The sequence below is a fragment of the Pelecanus crispus genome, chromosome 9 (assembly GCF_030463565.1).
Source record: "Pelecanus crispus isolate bPelCri1 chromosome 9, bPelCri1.pri, whole genome shotgun sequence".
NCBI lineage: Eukaryota > Metazoa > Chordata > Aves > Pelecaniformes > Pelecanidae > Pelecanus > Pelecanus crispus.
The window spans coordinates 31,797,400-31,820,574 of NC_134651.1; the positions used below are offsets into that span (position 1 = coordinate 31,797,400).

The following is a 23,175-nucleotide window of genomic DNA, read 5'->3' on the forward strand; positions in this document are numbered from 1 at the left end:
GGCGGCGGGGAGGGGGCTCAGCCGGGGCCCCGCCGTGTGCCGGGGAGGGGGCGCTAACCGGCCATGGCCTGGGGCGGCGCGGGGGGAAGGGGGCGGTGGGGCCGGTGCGGCGGCTCAGCCCCGCCGGGCGCCGCCGCTCGGGCCCGGGCGCGGGGAGCGAAGGCGGCACAGGGCTCCCGCCGCCGCCGCCATCTTGCCTCTTCCGCCTCGCCTCCGGGGGACGGGGGCGCACGCGGCGCCGGCTACGGCGGCTGGCAGGGGCCAGCAGGGCGCGGGGCGCGGCCGGCGGCGGAGCCCACGTGTGTCCTGGGCCCGCGGGGCCGGGGCACGCCGTGGGCGCGACCCCAAGGACCCCCTGTCACCCCTCCAAGCCAGCTGTAGCCGAACCCTTCCAAGAAATCCGCAGTCCCCTCATGTGACCCCCATAACCCCTGTCATCCCCTCCTGGGACCCCCATAGCCCCCCAAGACTCCCCCAAGTCCCTCGCAATCACCTCCTGTGAGATTCATAGCCCCCCGTCACGTGACCCCCCCATAAACCCTGGAACCCCTCCTGGGACCTCCATAGCTGCCCCGTGACGCCTGTAACCCCTACAATCCCCTCCTGGGGCCACCCCAGCATCCCTGGGACACCCCCGTAAAAAAAAAAAAAACACTTCTAATCTCCTCCTGGGACCCTCATAGCCCCCTGTGATCCCCACAACCCCTGTAATCCCCTCCTGTGACAAGTATTTTCCCATTTTCCCCCTTTGACTCTCATAACCCCATAATTCCCTCCTGTTACCCCTCAGGGTCCCCTCTGACACCCCGTAATCCCTTGCTGTAAGCCCCATGTAACACCCCCATGATCGTTTTCCCTCCCATGGGAGGGCCCATGACTGGGCCTCCCCAGTCCCACCATTACCCCGATGCATGAGCAATTATTCACATTTAGGGAGGAGCAGGCACCCATTCCACCCTCTTGCTGATGCCTTCCCAGCTGCCCATCACTATCCCCTGGGAAATGGGGGGCCAAACCCCACCCATTGGGATGCCCTGAGCCCCTCGGTGCCCAGTGGGCCACCCCAGCAGCACGTGGGCAGAGGGCAGCGGACAGAGGAAGGGGCAGGGACTCAGTGGGGAGCACCCAGCAGGCCCGCAAAGTGGGGGGACACCCCACCAGGGAGGCCATCGAGGACCCTGCAGCAACCCCTGCCCCTCCTGGACCCCCCACCCTGCTCCCCACCAGCTCAAGGATGGACACTGGGCTCATTGGTCATATTAGAGACATTTACTGCTGAAGGCATCTCCTGTGCTGCCAGCAGCTGCCAGCACCCTCCTGTGGGGCCCCGGTGCTGGGTGCTGGCAGCACGTCCTCTGCCTGCGTCAGTTTGACAGATGCAGAAACTCCTCATCCTCTGCAAGTGGAGAGATGCTCAGGGTGACAGGCAGACCCACAGATTCCCTCCTCACCCCGTGGACAGATGGTGATGGTTGCTGCTTCCCACTTTGTCCCTGACGTCAATGATGGGGGAAGCGGTCTAGAACCTCCAAGCTGTCCTGGGATGTCACTTCGTGTCCCACCACCCACCATGGTGGCATTAATGCACTTTATATTGGCAACAGAGATAATAAAAGATGGGCTCTGCCCTAAGACACATTACTCCATCCCCAACTCCCATCGATGGGACACCGTAAGTCCCTAGCTCCTGCCCCGCGGGGAGCAGGCTCACCCAGGGCTGGCTGTGGTTGAAGACCCCTGAGCTCAACCCTCTCTGCAGGAAGATTTCCCCTGCCATGCTCCTGAAAACCTGCTTGTCCATTCACCCAAGGACTGAGCAGTGCCCCTTGTGTCTCCCAGGGATGTTCAATATGGAAACCCCTGCACTGACTAGAGCTGGAGGGTCTGGCAGGAGTTGCACAGAGGGTACACCCCTGGGTGGGGACCCTGGTTTGGTCCTTATTTGGTGTCAGGGTCCCTACACCCAAATCTTTCAGCCACTCTTCCCTCACTGGCATCACCTGTCCAGGGGCTGTCGCCTCCACTGCTCCCCACTGCACTGAGTCTGCTCAGGGCTGTTCCCCCTTTTATCAAGACCATTTTGAAGTTCAGTCATGGCCTCAGTACGTCTGCAGCCTATATGTACCCCACTGTGCAATACTGTCTGTAGATCATACAGATAATACAGACCATATTCCTCAGTCCGTCAGAGTCCCCGATCCAGGACAGACCCATCCCAGGCACAGCACAAAACCATCCCAGACCCATCCTGGACAAACCCATCCCAGGATTATCCCAGACCCAGGAGAGACCCATCCTGAACCCATCCAGATCCAGGACAGACCCATCCCAAGACCCATCCCAGATCCAGGACAGCCCTGTCCCAAGCCCAGGCAGACCCAGCACACCCCAGACCCAGCACAGAGCAGGACAGAAGATGGTGCAGGCTGCTGCCCTGGCTCCCCCAGCACAGTGCAGTGTGGTGCACGTAAGGTGCGGGCAGGGTGGGGGTACCTGCCAGCGGAGGAGCCCCGCAGTACTCCTTGCACTCCTTCTCTGAGTAGAACTGGTTCCCGTTGCCCTTGCAGCCTCCGTAGCTGAACGTGATGCACTTGCCCTGAGCCGCATCAAAGGCCCAGCGCATCACTGGCTTCTGGCAGGGACCGTGGACGATGGGTAGCCTGCAGGCAGCTGTGGGGACAGGGGGCTGCTCTGAGGGCAGGGGGTTCAGGGCCCCCCACACCTCTCACATGGATTCCGGGCACGTGGGGTTTGAGGCCATTCTCAGATCTCCTCTGATACCTCAGCAAAGGCACCTCCCGTGCCCTCGCACCACTGGGATGTCTCCTGGTCCCCCCTGCTCACCCTCTGTCCGGCACGCCTGCAGGCACTCCTTCTCTGAGTAGAAGTTGTTGCCATTGCCCAGACAGCCACCGTAGAGGAAGGTTTCACAGGCCATGGAGGAGGAGTTGTAGAAGAAGCGGGAGAGCATCCCGCTGCAGGGCCCAGGGTCCTGGCTCAGCCGGCATGAGTCTGCAGATGAGCACAGTACAGGCTGTCACAGGCAAATAGGGATGCAGGGCAGGGGGATGCCCAATGCAACCCCCCTTCCCTGGGACGTACCTTCCTTATTGCCGATATAAGGGGGCAGGGGTCCTGCAGCTGAGCCCTCCTCAGGGGGTAGGACTGCTCTCCGCGACCTCTGCACAGGAAAGGAAGCACAGAGCTGCCGTCAGCCCCTGCCCATGGGACCTGCTGCCTACCCTATCACCCCCGGACCCCCTCTGCCCCTGGGATGGGCTATGTCAGGGGCAGCTCTGCTGGGTGCTGCAGTCCTTGCAGTCTCCAGCCCTCCTCGGTGCTCCCACTGCGTCTCCAGTCATTGATCTTGGGTCAACAAGCTGTAATCCCTCCACACTTCACAGTCTTTCCAGCCCTGTTCTCATCCCGGGTGGGTGCCAGGATTGTGTATTTTGGATAAAGGCACCCAAAGTGCCCCAGTCATGCCCTGTGCTGGGGATGTGTCTCTGCTCTTGCTGACACAGGGTGGTGTGTCCTCCAGATGTGTTACCTGCTCTCAAGTCAACTGGGATGTTTCTCTTCTGAAAGTCCCATTCCCTCTTGAAAATCCTTCTAAACTCAACCCTGCAAGGGTTGATCAGGAGGTGCTGGGTGACTGTAGCCAGTGGGGCAGTGGGGCACTGAGCTGCCTCCCCATCCCCAGAGGGGGAATCCACAGGCTGGTTGGGGCACCCACAGCCAGGCAAGGAGCAAGAAGACACGAGGCTCCACATGCGACAACTTTCACCCCGTGAAAAAATCAGGGTAGGAAAGGGCCGTTGCCTTCCACTTGGAAATGAGCCCTGGTGCCCACCTGGCCCTTGGGACCCTCACCCTGCAGCCTGTGCCTGTCTGTGCCCCCGTCGTCACAGGCAACGCACATCAGTGGAGATGAAAGCATCTCCCAGGGCAGTCAGTGGAGCCGTTGCCCAAACGTGTCCTGTCCATGGAGCCTGGTCCCCGGACATGAGGTCTCCAGTAGGTTTGGCTTGGAGGGGATGTCCCCACCCTTGATCAATCTCAGGAGGTCCTGGCTGGACCACTCACCTGGGGGGCAGTTGCAGTCTCCTGGGGGACGCATTCACCTGGCCCAGATGATAGGAGAGATCAGCAGTGTGAGAGGGGTAGTACCTGACAAACTCATCTCACCATGGTCCTGCACCATGCATACGCAGGACCCCAGGGAAAGTGACACCCACCCAGTTTCACCCCATTGTTCTTCCCCTCTTGCTGCTTTCCACCTCCTACTTGCAGGACCATCACCCCACAATCCCCGCACACACCTGCATCATGCTATCACTTTCCAGCCCCTGGGCTGAGCAAGGAGCTCCTCAGGTCCTGGGAGCACCCAGCCATGGGGAGGAGTCATGAGTGTCCCTGGGTGTCCTACGCCCTCATCCCAGCACAGTGTTGTGAGGTGGGGTGCATTGACTTGACAGCCCAGCAAGGACCCCACCAACTGGGAGCTGGTGGAAGCCTGACTGATACGTGGCCTTGTCTCCTTCCCACCCCATCCTACCAAAGCCTTTGCCTCTCCTCCCTCCATCCTGACCGTCCCCCCTTCTCCCCAGTCTCGCACACCAAAAAGGAGCAGCCCCAGTGCACCGGCATGCTGGGGGGACAGGCAGTGGGAGACACACGTGCCTTGTGGTGGGTTACCTCTGTTAGCCAGGATGAAGATGGAGTCTGCGGGGATGCCCATCTCCAGAGCCAGCTGCTGGAAAGCCTCAATGAGGTCCTCCCGCAGCTCTGGGCTCCTCCCTGGGCAAGGGAACAGGCTTTGAGCAGGGTTGGCATGGGAAGGGGTCTGCATGCAGCCCTCTAACCACCCACCAACCCGCAAAGCTCAGGCAGCTGCAGGCAGGCCCAGTATCAGCCTCCTGATCCTACCCAACCTCTCTCCCATTATTCTTGACCAGCCTTGACCAAAGCCTTGGACGAAGTGGTTTTAACGTCTCTCAGTCATGAAAGATGGCATCTCCTGCCACTTCAGGGCCTGGGTTTCTTCCAAGCAGATATTGCCACCTTCATCCCAAACAACAAGCTGTTTTGGACGTGATGTGGCTCTAAGCTGAGCCATAAGACTCAACCTCTGCCGTGCCAAAGATGAGCCGGTCCAAGGCATCACTTCCAAAGTCATGGTCAAGTCCTTCAAGGCCAAGGGACCCTTGGGTGGTGTTTCTGAGCTGCATTGGCCCACCACAGAGCCTGCTTTCCCACAAGTGCTGTAGCCAGACGTACCGTACAGCTTCAGGGTGGTGCTTGGGCCAAAACTACTTTTCTTTTTCATCAGAATGACAGCATATTCTTCGTAGTTGGTGCGGAGCACGTAGGACTGGATAGACACATCCCATTCTGGGTGAGACAGAGACACAGGGGACATCATTCCTGCCCCTCAGGGAGAAACAGGGCAGTGTAAGACAGCCCCAGAACTGAGGTCTGAAATCAGGCAGCTAATTCAAGAAAATAGCTGATTTTTGGGAAGCAGACTCTGACACAACCCTGATTCCCTTTAGGCTCACCAGCCTCTTCTTAGTCAAAGGGATTGGAAACCAAGGGTTGTGGACAACTGAGATACCACCAACACTCCTGAAACGCAGCTGGTGGGAGCCTGTCCCAGCTTGGGACCTTGGGGACAGAAGGGATCTGCTGGAACATCTCATAGTCTCATGCCTATGCAGAGACAGAGCTGAAACAGCCCCTTTCCCCCAACTTCACTCCATACTTTGGCTGGAAGTAGCCCAAAGTGTGGAGTGGCTTCTGAGCCCTGCTCTCCTGAACCCCTTCCCCAGCCGCCAGCTGTGCCTGGCGCTGGTTCCTATCGCCCAGCCACACCACAGCTCTTGGGCTGAGCAGGTGGGCAGTGAGCCCAACTTACTGGGGTTATAGTAGGTGTATTTGCCAGGGGTGCTGGTCTTCTGGTACTCTCCTGAGATGTGTGTGCAGTCACCTTGCCTGGAGGTAGGAAGAAAACAAGCAGCTGTTTGGAGCAATCCTTTTTCCTGGTTATTGCATGAAAATCTTGTCTGGGGCACTGAGGCCATGTCATGGGACCCCCAAAATCCCACTGCCCAAGGCATTGAGTATTTGAGCCCAATCCAGCCCCTCCTCTGGGCTCTGATGCCAGCCAGAGCAAGAAACTCCCATGTCTTGTCCCAGCCCCTGGGAGATGCAGCACTCCTGGGTGGGGTGGCTTTGGAGGAGGCTTGAGAACCCATGTCAGCGCCCCATACCGCAGCCTGGTGCTGGCAGTGCTGATCTGGTCAGCACTGGGGCCGGGGCCCAGCACCAGCGTGCCCATGCTGAACTTCTCCTTGTAGTTCTTCATCCATTTGCAGGTCGTGCCAATGGCGATGTCGTACCATTTCCCGTACATCTGCGGGAAGAAGAAAGGGATGTCTCCACCATGAGCCCTCTCCACCGAGGTGGAGTACCTCCTGGTTTTCTGCAGAACTGAAATATTCATGGCGAAGAGAGCAACTGGGGGAGATGTCGCAGGGTGCTCCCAGCAGCCAGAGCTGCCACAGAATTTGGGAAGCAGATCAGCAAGCACTGAGCAAGATTTTCCTGGGTCCCATGACCACCAGGCATGGCTGGAGTCATCAGGCTGGCATCCTCCTGTGTGTTCTGGGGGAGCCCGGAAGCAGGTGCATGTGCGGGGCTGTGCAGAGGCTGGCAGGGGATGGGGCTGGCTGTGAGTCTCCCAGGCACTCTGCAACCCACACAAATCCTGTGTACTGAGACTGCCTGCGGGCCCTGCCCACACCTCTTAGGCTGGGCAGATCAAAACTTATCTCATGGAATTCATCTGCCCTGGCTGCTTGGGCTCCAGCCACCCTACCGAGGAGTTTGCTGGAGTGAGGACATCCCGAAGGCTGGTGCTGGTGGGGTGGCACCCCCTGACTGGCACCGTGGGAGGGCCACGCTGCCAATGCCTGTCCCGCACAGCCTAATATGGGCATGGGTAATAACTCCCTCCTTTCTGAGGGAAATTGAAATAAAGCGTTCCCCCATCCCTTCTGCCACCAGAATTAAGGGACTGCAAGCCGCCGTTACCCGCTCAGCCTCAAAATTCTCCTGCACTTGGATATCCTCATCCTGGTCCCCAATGGGTGTCCCGCTGGCCACGGTGAAGAGGAGGAGGGAAAGGAGACCCCAAAACATCGTGCCTGCTGGCTTCGGAGTGCCGCTGAGCCCCAGCGCGCTGGTGGGATCCTGGACTCTGCGCTGTCCCCACTGCGCAGCAGTGTGACCTTCAGACTGCAGCCAGCAGGGCTGGCCAGCCCGGCTGGGAGGGCCTGCCAGGGGGGCATGGAGCAGCTGGTGACCCTGCACGGCCCCAGTGGGGATTTGCAGAGAGCTGGTGTGGGGCACAGGAGGGGAGACGAGTATCCTCCTGCTACGTCAGGCTGAGCTCCTCACCCTCGCCTGTTCCTACATCACCACTTGGCCCAGCTGTGGGGACAGGACCTGCCCGTCAACTTTATTCTACCTTGGGATTCATATTCCTGCCCTGGAGTCCTGCAAAGAGCCCTGATGGCGACCCCAGCCCCGGCAGACCAGCCCCACCCTGCAGAGAGGAGAGGACTGAGGAAGTCCCCGGCTCGCACCCCACACTGCGTAACTCTGACCAGTGTCTGTAGGGAGCAGAGCCCGGGCTGCCTGCTGCCCCTCTGGACCCCCTTCCCCGGGGGTCCCAAGCCGGTGGCCGACGCCTGGGAGCTGGCTGGGTGCCACCCACCCCACAGCCGAGGGTCCTGGGGCCCGGCGGGCGTGGGAGGTGCAGGGCATGCCGTCCCTCCCCACCACTGTTTGTCTTTGCAGGATGATTAACTAAACCAAATAGCCCGAGGGAAACGGCAAACAGAGCAAAGGGCAGAAGCCCCTCTCCGGGTCGGCCCCCGGCCCAATATTTACAGAGGAGGGCCAGAGCCAGAGCCACGCTGCAGGAGCCGGCCGGACTTTCACCCCTCCTCCCCACCACGGCCCCCAGCGGCCCTTCGCGTGGGACTGGCCGGTGCACGGCCCGGCCACCGCGGGCTGCCCGGGGAGGCAGCGGTCCGGGCAGGGACAGCCCGAGCAACTCGTCACACACATGTCCTCGGGAGCAAGGGGGACCTTTGCACGTAGGGCAGAGACCCTTATAATAAGCCCAGCTCATTAACCTGCCCAGTGCTTCTCTCTCTGCAGGAGCCCACCTCGGTCCAGAAGCGGCCCTGGGCTCCAGCCCCCCGAGCTGGGGCTGCGGGGAGTCGGGGGTGGCCTGAGGGACCCTCCCCGCGCAGGGGTCCCCGCTACCCCCGGCCCCTCCAGCGCTAGGTGGCAGCCGGCAGTAAGGAATGACAGCCCGGCCCTGCTCCCGCTCCCCGGCCCCGCTCTCGTTCCCCGCCGCGCTACAGCCCCCGGCGGGCGACGGGGGACCCCGCTGTGCCCCCGAGGCGGCCCTTCCCCCGGCGGCAGGGCCGGGGCAAGTCCCCGGGCAGGCGTGGGCAGCGCCGGCTGGCAGCGCCGGGCACGGGGCTGGCGGCGACCGGCGGCGGGAACCGGCAGCAACGGGCAGTGGGAACCAGCCCCGGGAGCTTTGCAAAGCGGGAATTGCTGTTGGCTGCTCGCAGCGGGACCGGAGCCTCGTGCTGTCCGGGGGCAGCGGACAGGCAATAGGCAACGGTCAGTAAGGCAGGGCCAGCTGCCTGCGCGCTGCCCATGCAGGCAACAGGCCTTGCCATGGCACTCGTGCACAGAAATGCTCTGTGGGGGCAAATGTGCCCACGTAACGATGGAGCCAGGTGCGGACAATGCAGGACACGCTCCTAAATATCCTCTTTGGGGACGAGTCTGCTTTACTGGGAGCACACGTGCCCCATGCTGGGACCTGGCAAGGGAGGGAAGAGTATGCGTGACCCTGGCATCGGCTGTCCTTCCTGCTGCTGGTGCTGGGGGTAGTGGCGGGAGATGTTCGCTTCCAAAAGACAACAGCTGGGGAAGCGGCAGGCCTGGGGCACATCCAGCCTGGTCCTCTCCTCTTCTGTACACGCGAACGCAGTGTGTGGCTGTTACCGTGGGCCTGTGGGCACCATCCTTTTTGGGAAAGCTGGGGACCGTCTGTACTGGCTGCAAAACTCAGCTCGTGCATGTTGCCTGTGCTGAGAAAGGCCAGGGAAGTGGTACATTCCCTTGTTCACTTCCGAAAATATGCTCAGTGTCTCCATCCCCGAGGCTGCAGCTGCATTCATGCCAGGATCACTGCTTTGGCAGGATGGGGATGGAGAACCCCCCCATGCTGCCAGAGCACAGGGCTGTGACAGAGCCACTGCAGGCCATGGCTCTCCAGGAGGGGGGCTGCTGGGGTCCCGTGACTGCCAGCCCCAGGGAACAGCAGCTGGGACAGGCAGCTATGGGTGCGTGGGGAGGGATGTTCCTGCAGATGGCTCTGGCAGGGAGACGGGGCAGCAACAGTCCTGTGGGAGCTGTGGGGCACAAGGAGCTGCCAATTTGCAGGAAGTTTAGAAAATGCTTTGGTTTCAGACCAGTTTGGACAGAAAACAAATGTAGGGAGAAACCACCAGAAAATTCCCACAGACCAAATTCCCCTGGCCCCACCAGCGCTGAGAGGCTCCCAGCCCCCAGCAGCCCCAGTGGGGCCAGGCAGCATTGTGGGGGTATGGTGGGGCTGGCATGGGGACAGGAGGCATGGCAGAACCTGGGGGAATACCAGGCACCGCAAGCAGCGCCCCAAGGCCCCATGCCCTGATCTGGTGGCTTGTGGCACATCAAGCAGACCCCTGCAGAGGTGAGGGCCACCAGAACTTGGTGTCCAACAGTGGAGAAAGAAGATGCTGTTCATTTACATGGGCCTGACTCCTCTCCTCTCCCACTCCCCACCAGCAGTGTTACAGGCTAGAGACATTCCTGCCTAGTCCTTTCAGTGTCCCTTTATGAACCTGTTGTCCATGAGCTCATCCAGTCCTTTTCTGAACCTGCCAGTGTTGTCCGGCTCCTTCCCCCCGTATGGCAGCAAGCTCTAGAAGTTCAAACCCTCCTATGTAAAGAAGTTTTATCTTCTTTGTTTTAAACCCATCACCTGCTAGCGCTCCTTACTCCAAGGACTGCTGCAGTACTATAGTTTCATGCTCAGCTTGTCCACTACCTTCATGACTTTGCAAGCCTCAGCCATATCTGCCCTTGACCTCCCCCTTTCCAAACAGGGGAGTCTCAGTCTTTCCGGCCCCCTCTCATACAACGGGTCTAAAGAATGTCAACTCCTCTATCTCCTTCTTGAGCTGTGGAAACCTGAGCTTAAGCACACAGCACCCAAGATGAGGGCTCACCAAGGTTTTGTACAGTGTCAAAACACTTTCCACCTTGTTCCCAACACCCTTCTTGATCATACAACATTTTGATGACTTTTTTGGCTGCTGCTGCCCATTAACAGTTCTCTGAAATCACCAGGTCAGTGATGGCTCCCCGCTGTCCTCCTGAATTTAGCCACCTGTCCCAAGCTCCATGCTGATGCCCCACTCTGATTGCTTCTCCCTTGAAACATCACCTTCATTTCCCTACACCAAAGCTCTCCTCTTACCTCTATGCCCCTCGGTTTTGTGAGGTCCTTCTGAAACTCCTTGCCATCAACACAGCCTTTGGCCATCCAGAAGAGCTCAGTGTCATCTGTGAACTTGAAGATTTCCCTGTTCACTCCCTTCTCCTAGGAATGGATGAAGATGTCAAATATAAAACTGGTCCCTGGGCTGGTGCCTGGGGGACTCCACTGCTGACTGTTCTCCATCCTGAAGAGTGACTGTTCAGCCCTATATGTTGCTTCTGATCCTTCAACCACCTTTCAGTTCATGGAAGAGCCTTTCTTCTGCTCCCACAGCAAGTTTGTTTCTTTAATAGCCTTTGGCGTGGTGCCTCATCAGAAGCTTTCTGACAATCCAGACAGATGATGTCCTCTGGATCCTCTGCATTTGAGACAGGGTCCCCCCTTGCAGGAGCCCTGCCAGCTTCTCCCCAGCTCCGTGTTCAGCCATGTGCTCAGCAATTGCACCCGTCCATACAGGCTCTGCTGTCTCACCAATGCTACAGCAATGAGAATCTCCATTTTTTAGCTCCCAGCACCCCATTTCCATAGCTGAAAGTTTCACTGTCCATGAGCCCACTGGCCAGTTGCAAGGAGAGGTACCACACTGCAGCCAGTACCGCTGCGGTTTCACTTACAAGTTCTTCCCAGACATGAGCAAACACCATCTGTCCTGGGGACATGCTGATGGCCAGCTCATCCCATCAGCCTGGGGCCTCTACTAGTTTTACTTCAAATTGGTCTGGCTCCTCTGAACAACCTGCTGCAGCATGTGTGCCAGGCCTGGGGATCTCTGTTGGCCAACAGGGGAAAACACTGAGCTTCTCTTCTTCATGGGGCTTCATCATCCTGAAGTTCTCATCAGGCCCTGGGCATCCCCTCAACCCCTAGTTGGCTTTCTGCCTTTGATGGTATAAGGGCATGTTCTTCAACCAACTGTAGCATCTTTTTCAGGGTGCTCTGCATATCCATTTTTAGCTTTCTAGTCTCCTGTTTGAGCAGACCTGCGATATTTTGTGAGCTTTCCCGTGCTCTCCCCCGACAAGCTTTCTGTTTCTGAAACACTGCCATTTTCCACAGTACCTCCATTTAACTCTCCCACCAAGCCAGGAAAGGGATTGTTGAACCACTTGATTTTCTTTTTGAATTGTAGCACATATTTTACCCAAGCTTCTCATGCCCCATTTAACACCCTCCAGGTGGATCTTGGGGTTTGGAGTATTTTTGGGGGATAGTGTGCCCCATTTCTACATAGTTCCCTTTCCTGAACTTGTTATGGGATATACCTGGCCGTCTCTGTTCCACTGCACTGTTAAACCTAGTAGTGCTGTGACTTTTAGTATGGAGCAGTTCCCCCAGTACCAATTCAACCCAGTCCCAAGCGCTTAAGATTCAGCCCAGAGTAGTATCTTTGCTCGTGGGTTATAGATCTCATCACTCCAGGAGGCTTCATTTACCGCACCCACAAATCGTTATCTCTACATCTTGTCTTGATGAAGCTGGTCTGGGGTGGGGGGGATGATCTCCCACCTCCACCATCTGAGTTTGGACATTCTCTAGTCTCACTTAATATTTCCAGCTGACTTGCTGTTCTCATCATGTGCAATCTGAATGTTACATTTTTATTATTAGAGTCTGGGACTTTCACCTGCAAAGATTTCTTCATGCACTTTTTCCTACACTGTTTCATTCTATACAATCCCTCTCCTAACCATACCCCTCCTCTGTCACTCCTATGAAGCTGGTAGCTGGGGCATCACTGTACCTTAGTGGCTACTCTCCTTCCCTCAGGTCTTTTTGTCCTGGTGCATGGTGCCATTGTGTGCTGCCAAGCTTTCCATTTCCCCTCGTGCTCCCAGCACTGGTGTGAAAGCATGTGCTGTTCTGCCCTGGCTCCCGGGCCAGCCGTCAGGCAGCATCAGGGCTCAGCAGCCTTCACTTCTGCTTCGTATCCTTCTCCAAATGCTCTGAACATCCAGGGCCTGGTTTGTCTCCCAAACGCCTTTTTGTCCCCCAGCTGTGGTTACGCCCCTGTCTGAGTCTGCCCAGGCTGTGGCCTGGGGAAGGTCTCTGTTTGCATTTGATCAGGGCTGGTCAAGTTATGGTTTTAAAATAGCCACAGTTATGGCTTTAAAATAACATCTGCCAGGAAGGGAGCTAAGGCTGCAGGCACATGGGCTGGGTTTCAGGGGGTGGTGTGTCCCACAGCCCCTCTGCCCAGGAACAGCATGGGATTCTCATGCTCTGCAGCGGGTTTCCTTTCTGTGCTCCACAAACCTGTCTCTTCTTTTCTTCTTCACCTCCACCTTCTCCTCTCTGCTCACTGGGTGCTCCTTAGCTTGGGAGTTCTGCTCCTGCCCTGAGTTTTTTGAGGTCCCTCATCCCAGCTGTGGCAGAGGGGAGTCTCTGGGCCTTGTATGGAGGGTCAACACACCACAGAATTTGTGGGACTGGTCAGGAGACCTGCTGGAGACTTGGGTCATGCTCAGCAGGCATGTCTCCTGCTTCAGAGGCTGGCTGGTATGCCAGGTGCTGCCTGCATCTCCTTGCACTGGGCTTGCCAGCCCCGTGCCAGCCAAGAGGGTAGGCAGGGATGGTAGTACAGGGTGGGTGAGGTGAGGACTTGCAAGGGGGCACAGGCCATGGTATCACAGAAACCTCAGAGGCTACTGCCTTGTGTCCCATGCATCACTGAATGCTTGGGAGCACTTCTGGGCTGAGGATGAGCTGCAGGATGAGAGCAGGCAGGACCACCAGCATGGCCAGCACATCTCTGATGCACTTCAGGAGGAAAAGTTGAGCATTCAGCAAAGGGCAGAGCAAAGCGGGGCAAAGGCTGGACCAGGGAGGGAGGTGCAACCCAAATCTGGGGGCTGTGATAGGCATAAATCACCCCAGGCCCACAGAAGGCCTGGGGGAGGATGGGCAGAGATACCTCTTGGATTGCTCCTGATGGAGACAGGCTGGGACTGGCTCCATCTGTGGCCCAGGCACTCACATCCTGCTCCTGGGGTGTCCCAGGGGTGCACCCAGGGTGCACCCACCACCCATCAGAGCTGGATGGCAGCCATGCACCTGCTGGTGCAGACCTGCTGGGCTGCTGATCGGTGGCACATGACCCATGGTGGCCTGTGTCTCAAGGCTGGTGCTCACTCACATCTGGGTACATGGGTCAGCAAGTGGGGTGGATGGTAGAGCAAGAAGACTGCTGGGATAGAGCCCCGAGGCTGCACACATGCCCTGTGGGACATCCCTGGGGCTGGCTGCATGGGTGCAGAGGGTTGGGAGCTCCACCTTGGGTGGAACCATCCACCTGACTGGGGTGGCACTTGGAGCAGGGTATCAGGGTGGAGGTGGCATGGCCATATGTCCATCTGGGCGGTGTGTCGGCAATTTTGGGTCGGGGTGGCAATGTGCCGCTGGGTGCCCTTATGCGGGTGCATGTGCTTTGATCTCCCCGGTCACTGTGTCTCTAGCCAGAAGCATCAGCCCAGGCATCTCCGTGCCCAGAGATGTGGGGACACCTGCCCATTCACCCACATGTATCTGTCTGCACAGGTCCTTCCTCTGCCTGGCTGCTGGCCCTGGGGCTGCTCCCTCCGCCCCAAAACTCCCTTCCCCTGTACACCTCGGGGACGAAGCCACTGTGTCCCCATCCCAGTGCAGCTCCCTGTCCCTGAGCCGCCTGCTGCTCTGGCTGCCCAGCCATACAGATGGCTTCTCTGCTGTGCCGGGTTGCAGCCTCCACCCTCACGTGCGGCTGCTTTTTGTGTCCCTTCTTGCTGCGCGTCGGCCTCACCCAGTCCCTCCCGCCCCTCTGCCGCCTGCGCCCCCCAGCGCAGCCCCCACCGGAGCCAGCCACACACACAAGTGAACTTTTCTGCGTTTTCCAGCAATTAAAAAGAATAAAGCAACAGTTGTCTCCAGGCAGGGCATGGATCCTGGTGACCCTGATTTTCTGTGTGGCTGGGCAGGGTGAATGGGGCTATTGAGACCCAGATGACTGGCATCTCCACTCCAGGATTGTCTCCCCTTCCAAGTCCCCCTCCCCACGCTCTCCTCCTCCCTACCCTCCTCCCCGCTTTTAATTTCCTTCCTGGAGAGAGCTGCTCATCCCCTTCCCATTGGCCAAAGGCCTGAAAGGGAATGGAGGAGACAAGGGAAGGATTAAAGACACTCTGCTTAGGAGCAGGCAGCCTGAATACAAGATGCACCGGCTGGGAAAGAATGGGGGCTTAGTGGGGCACCAGATCAGACCCGCCTCCACTGCATTCAGCCTGACCTGCATTCCTGCATTGCTAAGCAGAGACCTTTCTCCCCGGCCAGCCTGTCAGAGGGACACTCTGGATCCCTGTCCCACCTGCCACTGCAGGTAGACCTTCCCAGGATGGTCCCACCATGCTGCAGCCCCTTGGGGTGCAGCCACACTGAGGGATGGCAGCACTAGGGTGCTCACAGGTTCCCTGGGTGAGCCCAATGAGGATGAGGAGGCAGCTGGGGCATCCCTTGGACCAGTCTGGGAGCAATGTGGGGCAATTTGGGTCTCTGGGACATTCACAGCCGTTGCCCCAGCAGAGCTATGGGCCTCATCCTGCAGGGCTGGAGTTTAAGACAGGCACTGCCAGTTAGGCGCTCAGAGGAAAGCTGGAGCCTGCAGTAGGGTTAGGCCTGTGCTTGCCCTCCTGGAGAAGGGCTGGGGCACTTTCAGCCACAGCCTTGGTGTCGGAGATGGTGGTACCTCACTGCTTGTCAACCACATCCTCTCAGCCACAAAAGACCCCTCAAAAAATCTATGGGTATTCATTACCCTTCTCAGCACCTCCTGTAGCAATGCAGTTTGGGGTGCAGATGGGGCATGGTGGCTTGCATTCATCCCTCCCACTGATCCCATTTACCCCATACCACCAGTGTATGCATGATGAAGGGCTTGTACACTCTGGTCTTTGGGCTGCTCTGAGGGCAGGTCTGGGGCAGGGTGGATTTTGATGCTGGGGCTGGTCCTTGGGAGTGACTGGAGCAGAGTGAGATGGTGGAGCATGGGCTCGGGGTCACATTGGGAATGAGGGGTCCCCAAGGGTAATGGTTGGCAATGGCCACCTATCACTGACCAAACCCATGGGGGAACACACAGGGGAGTCACCTAGGAGTAGGACTGTGGTGTTGGCAGCATCTGGATCTTTCCATGCCTCTGGCACCCTCCATGCCAGGTCAACCATCCATGTCTTGTCTCAGGTGGGGAGCAGGTAGAAGTGAGTCGCCTGCTCAGGGTAGTGCAGGATCGATGCCTGCTGTCTCCGCCCAAGGACACTGCCCTTGCCAAGGCAAGACCAGTGCACCAAAGCTGGAGCAGCACAGCCCCTCCATGTTATTAGCATGCTGGGTCAATCCTTAGTGTTTGCACACATGAGTTCCTCATGGTAGGGATGGAAACACATCCCTTCTCTGTGAATTGGGAATCTGAGGCTGAGACTCCTGGCTGGAGCTGGTTTCCTTCACAGGATAGGGGGAGGTTGTTCTTGGAAACCTCTCTGGGTCCCTGCTGACATTCACCCCAGAGAGCTCTGTTTTCTGGGGGAACATGTCCCTGGTGGAGCCCAACAAGGCCCTGAAGTGAGCAAGATGTTTCCAGGCTGAGAAGCTGGTGGTGTGCAGTGGAGAGCAAGGACAGGGTGGGTCCGCAAAGTCCTACAGCGCCAAAGCATCATCTATGAAGGCACCCCAGGGATCCTACACTGCTAGGAGCATCCCAGGGAGCCCAGGTTCCCATGCAGGGACACACCTCAGGGCACTACACACACAGCTTTGGGGCCCTGCACTGAAGGTACAGAGGTCTGAGCTCCCATGTCCCATGTCCAATGTAGTGGTCAATGTCATTTTAGGTTTCCTGAGGGTTGTCCCACCTCTCCCCAACTTCTGATCTAGATCTCTTGCTGGCCTGGTCCCTCATGTGCCCTAAAGCTGTGCAGCACCTGCAATGGTCAGGATGGAGCCCTGGTGACCACATGAACATGGCTGCAGGAGCCCAGGGTGGGATGTGGCTGAGCACATGGAGGTGCCCTGTCAGGGCAGCCTCGACCACCTTCCAGACTCTTGATTGTGTTGATAAAGAGCAGGATTCAGGCACCAAAAGATAGCCACCTGGTGCCAGCTGAGATGCCCTGGGGTGCCCAGGACATCTGTGCAAGTCTAGGAGATGGGATGGCCTCCAGACCCTCGGGCAAAGGCCAGGCAGGACATAAAAGGACACCTCAAGCAGAAGGAACTTAGATCTAAGTGCTGCCATCCTTCCCCTGCTTCCACAGCCTGCGAAGGAGCCCAGACACCACCTCAGATGGACACCCCAGGGTCAGAGCTGAATCCCACCCCACTGACCAAGCTGCACACGCAGGGTTATTGCTGCCTCCTGAACACCGCATGTGACCGTCACATTCTCCGTGGTCCAGCTGGCATCACTCAGACAGCTTCAATCCTCATATGCTAAAATCCATGTTTTTAAAACATTTTTCAATATTTGGTGCTAAAAGCCCCATCTCCTGGAGCCCTGTGACTCCAGCAGAATCTTGGTACCAGAGAAGATGACAAAATCCTTCCTGGAGGTGCATCTCCATTTCCATCCCAGAAGGCAGAAGAAGAAAATGCCCATCTATTCATCCTCCAGAGAAGAGTCACATCCCTTCAGGCATCCTACCACCCGCCACCAGCCTCAACAGTTGACATGGGGCCTACCTCTGTCACTGTCCACCTCTGTCACTGCATCCTCTCTGTCAGGGAAGGAGGTCTGAGGTATTTGCATCAGAAAGCTGCTCTGACTCTAGGGTAAAATAGGTAAAATGGTTAGGAAATCATCAATTTTGGCATAAGGGACCTCCATTATCAGCATGAGGCACCTGCCCCACTGGGTAAGCACCAGCCATGGTGAGGCAGAGGTAGCTGGTCCTTGCTCAGGGGCTGATGGGCATGTCACTGCCATAACGCTTCCCAGCACCATCAACAGGCAGGAGACATGGGGGGTCCCCACCTTGTTGCACTCCCAGACTCTCCCATCCCGTGCGGTTCCCATCCAACACCCGGCAGCTGCCCATGCTGCCTGCAGAAACCAGGAGCTCCACCCTGATGGAGGAGCCCAAGGGTCCCAGGTGGGGAAGAAACCTGGAACACAGGTGAAAGGCAACTTATCTCCCTGTGCAGCGGCCAGGGGGCTTTTGTCTTTCTTCCACCATGCAGAGGGGCCGGAGCCTGGCGTTTCCCAGCCCGCAGCAGAAGCAGCCCCTGGGCAGCCCTGTGGGGATGGAGAGCCCTTCCCTCCGCCTGGTCAGGATGGAGAGGGACCATGGGGCTTTCTCTTTAATGCAATGCTATGAATACTTGGGGTCTTTCTGCTCACTGTTTAATGGATTTGAATGTGAAAAGGTGGTGGAATTGGGAAGAGAGGAAGAGAGGGGGGAGGCCAGGCCTCTTTGTTCAGGGATGCTGCTCCAGCCTAGGATTTATTTAGCATTTGGAGGGCTCTGGGGCCTTTCTCTCCTCCCCAGCCATGGCAAAGTCTCGCTCCCTTTTCTGCCTCATGCTTATTAGCATAGCAGCTGCTCCGGGAGAGGGGCTAGGCAAGAGAAAAGGATAGAGGCGTCCGGGAAATGAATAGGAGGGGAAAAAAAATAGCTTAAAAGGACACAGGCTGTGAATGAGGGGGAGTCGTGAGTGGAAAAGGGGACTGGGGTGGCTCGGAGTTGTCACCGTAGCTGTGAATGTGAGCAGGGTGAAATGCGAGGACCTGCTGGGGATGGTTGCCCCAGCCGAGCACTGTGCCGGGGGATGAGGGCTTGATCCTGGTGCTGCAGAGTGAGGCCAGGGCTGCCCTGTTCCCCCCCTGCTCAGAGGGACATTCAGGATGGTGGGTGCTGAGCCGGCACCCTCCTGCACCCACAGTCCTGCTGCCTTGGGCCACCCTGCACCCCTCTTCCTGCAAGGATTTGGGATGCCCCAACCTCCTGCAGCCGGGGCCAGGCATCCCCCAGCTCAGACCTGAAGCATCTGGGGAGAGATCCCAGTAAGCGTCGCAGCAACTGGCAGTACCCAACGATGATGGGCTGCTGAGGGTTCCAACTCGGCTCCATGGGGCAGGCTGGGCATGGGATGGGGCAGCAGGGGAAGCCCCCAGGTCATGCTGCAAGCATACAACCAGTGCCTCCCATTCCTCCACCCATTCCCTGGCAGAGCCCTCCAGCCACTGGATGATTGAGTGGAAAATACAATAATTAAAAGAAATCAGGTGTCCAGGGAGCTGTGACACTGCTCCTGCCCCTGCTCGCAGACAGACAACCATGCTGAGACATCCCAGTGACAGCTCCCCAAGCAAGCAGGGGTGCACAGGCAGAGGTCTGGTCCTGGGCAGAAAACCTGGGAGAGGTCTGGGCACATTCAGAGTCCACCTGTGCAATTGCATTGTGTGTAATAACATTGCTGTTGACTGGACATCGGTGAGAAGTGTTTTTTCAGCTGGAGAAAAAAAAGAAATGAGGTTGCAATGCAATCCCAGGGGTGAGAGGAGGCTGCAGAGATGGTGTTTCCAGGCAGAGGCTCTCCTTGGTTGTATAATTCATTTGGAGACAGAAATCTGCTTGTTGTGCCCTCGTGTTTCAGGGCATAAACCATCAGTACCAGGGTGCTGCTCAGGCCCTGTGTGAAGGCTCAGCCTTGCACTGTCCCACCAACACATCGCAGAAGCTTAGCAGAGCCAGCAGCTGTTGCCCAGCCAATGTCTCCTCTGACCATGTCCCCTCTGGGAAGGGGTGAGCATGGCTGTGCTCATTGGGTAAACCCTGCCTCTGCTCTGTGCTGTGCGGGAGTGTCTGGCTGCACCTCCCTGCATGCCTCTGGCAAGGCTGGCATCATGGCAGGGGTCAGCAGAGCCAGCCATGCTGCTGGCATGTCCATCCTGCCTGGGATGAATATGCAGCTGGTTGGCGCTGGGCTAGATCAGAGATGAGGAGGATGGATTTGTCAGTGAGCAAGTGCTGGCCACGGCCGAGGACAGCCTGCTGTGCACTGCCCCACCGGAGGGGCTGAAGCAAACAGCCAATGCTCACGGCTGGATTTCTGTGCCCCTTCGCACTCCTCCGGGCTGTCAGGGCTGCTGCCCAGATCACAGGGGGAAAGGGAAGGCACCTGCTGTGGAGCCTCTTCCTAAAAATCAGGAGGACATCTCCAGCTCAGCCAGGCCAAGGTCTGCCACCTCGTGAGGGTGCCTCCAGAGGTGCTGACCTCCTTGGCCTGCCCTCAGAGGCCACTCCCAGCCACAGAATAGTGTTGAATTCAGGCTGAATGAGGCATTTCCAATGAACACAGTTGTCCCAACCACCCCCAGCCTGTTATCCATCCAGCTGTCCAGCTTTGCCTCTGTCCATTCTTCTATCCATCTCTCTGTCCATGCCCCACCATGCCTCTATTCCCCCATCCCTCCCCAGCTACCTTCCATCCCTCCATTCCTCCATCCCTCCATGTGTCCAACGATCCCCTCAACCCTCCCCAACCATTCCCCATTCCTCCCCCGTTCTCCGTCCATCCCGCCATCCAAGCCACCTTCTACCCCACCAGACCCAAGCTCCATCCACTGTCCTTCTCCAAACAAGCCAAACCAGGGTGTTGCCCTGCTTGGACATTTCTTTAGGGTCAGGAAGAGAAACCTGCTAACATGAAGCAGCCAAAAACTGCATTGCACTCGCAGGTTTGCATCCCACCCAGTGTAAGACCCAAAGGTCACCTGGGCACCCCTTGCTGGGCACCCTAAGAGATGGGTGCCTGTGGTGGCACTGGGACACAGCAGCAGAAGAGTTTCTTGGAAGAGAAGACATTTCTCCTGTCCCCATGATGGAGCAGTGTCATTCCCTGGGATGCTTGCTGCCACCAGGGAGAAGCGGAAGCTGCCTGCGGTCCCTGTGCTGGCACATCCCAGGCCTGGGAGCATCCCTGGAGTGACACAGACCCCTGAGCATGGAGGTCTGCAGAGTGACAGGGATTTTAGGGGATGGGGGCTTGGCACTGAAAAGCTTGCACCCACCTTGCAGCAGGGTGTGAAGGTTGTGCATGCTGCAGGAAGACCCCAAAATGGCTCCATACCACAGGAATGAGGTGGCCAGCTCCAGCACCAGCATAGGAAGGATCCTGGGGATTGAGACCTTTGCACCAAGTCCCAGCACCAAACACCGCAGCAGCTTTGGGTCAGCAGCAAAATGGGTTGAAACCATGAGCCACCCCATCCCGCACTACGTGCTGTGGACCTCCGGTGCCACTGACCGCAGCCTCCCTGGCCACCCCACCACCCCCTCCCACCCACCCATGCAGAGGGGCTCACCCTGACGGTGGGGATGGAGCCCAGAAAGCATCGGGAATGGGCAAAATACAAAGGCTGGAAAAAGAGGCCAGCCTGGCTGGCCAGACCGAGCTACCGGCTCCTCCCCAGCACTGAACAGTAGTTGATTGTAATTTTTTTTTTAAAAAAAAAAGGTAACTCCTATTCGGATCTGCAGGCTGTGGCATTATCATAGTCATACAAATGCCCAACAAAGCATCTATTTAAAATGTACTGAATTTTGATTACAGCCCGTCCCCTCTTGCTCGCCTGCTCGCCGTCTTTCTTTCTCATTCATTACTTACTGTGTTAAGCTCCCTGAAATTCAAATAAAATCCTACCTCCTCCCCCCCCATCCATATGCATTGGTCAATTCATCTCCGATGGCTGGGCTTGACGGATGAAGGGCAATAGAAGAGAAGACAAAGCTGTCAAACCTCACTGGGCTATGTTGACTTCCCATCGCCCCTGCGGCCGGAGGGGAGCCCGATCCATCTGGTTTGGAGTCAGTAGCACAAACAAAAGCAAAAGACAATGGCAGGAAGCACTTGAAAGTTCAAATTCTTGCTTTGGTTTCTCTTGGAACAACAGCACCTACGTAATGCGGCCGGCGGACAATAATGTGCAGCCAGAGACACACAAAAATGCCAGAAGAATGTGCTTACGCCACCAAACAATCCAATATTTTTGTTTTATTGGAACAAAAATAGAAAAGGGAGGGAAAAAAAGGAAAAAAAGCAGTCTTTGGAGTTCCTAGATTTCTTGGACGGCGTTTCTGTAGAGAGGAGAGCTGTGAAGCAGGGTGGCCACGGGCCATGCAGGGAGCCCGGCACTGGGGTGGCTGCTCCACCATGTGCTCAGTCCTGGGGGGTCGGAGTTCAGCTGCACCCTCAGCGCATCCCTGCTGCTGGGGCTGTCGTGTGGAAGCCTGGGGACGCAGGGCAGCTTTGCAGCCGCTGGGCTCAGCGCCAGGGGGGTGCGATTTGTATTCACCACCCAGCCCAAATCCCCTGCAAAGGGGCTGCTGGAGGCCCCTGCCTGCTCTGTCTGCCACAGGGAGAGAGGAGCTTTGTGCAGAAATGCTGCATTTCCTCAGAAAAACCTGTTCTTGAGGTTGTGGCTGGCCTGGTCCATCTAGCTGAAGCCCTGGGACAAGGTAAACGGTGAGAAGCCGCAGGGCTGAGCTGAGCCAGGCTGAGCCCAGCCCTGTGGCAACCCAAAGCTGGCACCTGGATGAGTTTTTTGCAGCATCCCAAGCCCAGGAGACAGACAGCGGTGAGCTGCACCTGCAGGTGTAACCCCACAGCATCCTGGCCCTGGGGAGCACCATGATGGTGGAAAGTTTGGTGGCACTCACTGGTGGGACAGTGTCATGCAGTGCCCAAGGAGGACAAAATCGTACCATGGCAGGAAAGGGGAGCGATGCCCACCCCGCAGATCTGGCCGCAGTCAGCAGCTGCTGTGAGACCTCGGGCAATAAACCCGCAGGACCACTGGCAGTTGCAACTGATGGTTTTGGCATCATCTTTTTTTTCCTGCTAAAAACTTCTTCTCCACGCTGGGCTGCTGCATGTTCCCAGGGCACACTGGGGGCAGCTGTCAGACTGGTGTGGACAGACTGACTGGACTGGCTCTCCATCCAGGCACCATCCCACACTGGCGCTGGATGGCACAGGGTTTGGCATATCAGAGTGGAGGTTGGCCAACCTGGAAAGGTCACACCAAGCCTTTTCTCCAGGTTTCCTCCCCACTGCCATTTGCAGGACACCACTCCTGGCAACCCACACCCTGGAGCCAAACCGGGCATGGCGCAAATTTCCCGGGGAGGTAGGCATTTCCAGAGCTGCCAAAGTTAATCATACAGAAAAATCCTCATCGGAAAACCCACATTGTTGCCAGTGAGGGAGGCTTGCCTGCACCCTGCATCCGAGGCCACGGCTGCAGGCAGGGCCCAGCCAGTGTAGGCATAGGGCTGCTTTCTGCTCTTCCCACTTCCTGGAGTGGTCAAATCCTGCCTGGAAAGCCTCCAAAGGTGCAAGGCTCAGCCTGCTTTTGGGCACTGGCCTGCTCTGAGCCATGCAAGGGGATGGAGATCCCATGCCAACCTTCACCCCATGCCCCTTCCAGAGGCTGGCTGAAGCCACCACCAGTCTGACAGCTGCTTCTAGCTAGAGGTGATCCCATCCTCACAGCCCAAGGGCTTGGCAAGGAC

The 23,175-nt window shown here is 57.6% G+C and overlaps 1 protein-coding gene across 1 annotated transcript; it reads right to left on the bottom strand.

Moving 5' to 3' along the window:
• Positions 1–1,364: 1,364 nt before the first annotated feature.
• AMBP (alpha-1-microglobulin/bikunin precursor) lies at positions 1,365–7,203 on the bottom strand. The gene is made up of 10 exons (XM_009485088.2): positions 7,096–7,203; positions 6,273–6,415; positions 5,918–5,994; positions 5,281–5,394; positions 4,699–4,800; positions 4,087–4,124; positions 3,103–3,181; positions 2,845–3,012; positions 2,494–2,670; positions 1,365–1,396 (listed from the first exon to the last, which is right to left on the bottom strand). The coding sequence occupies exons 1-10, from the start codon at positions 7,201–7,203 to the stop codon at positions 1,365–1,367; spliced, it is 1,038 nt and encodes a 345-aa protein (XP_009483363.1).
• Between the last annotated feature and the right edge of the window lie 15,972 nt (positions 7,204–23,175).

What these genes read in the sequence shown, in the direction of transcription:
- AMBP (XM_009485088.2), bottom strand. Translation starts at nt 7,203, where the DNA reads ATGTTTTGGGGTCTCCTTTCCCTCCTCCTCTTCACCGTGGCCAGCGGG. An exon ending in CACCACCCTGAAGCTGTACG is followed by an intron (nt 4,801 to 5,280) that starts GTACGTCTGGCT and finishes TCCCTTGCCCAG; the next exon opens with GGAGGAGCCCAGAGCTGCGG. An exon ending in CTTCATCCTGGCTAACAGAG is followed by an intron (nt 4,125 to 4,698) that starts GTAACCCACCAC and finishes CATCTGGGCCAG; the next exon opens with GTGAATGCGTCCCCCAGGAG.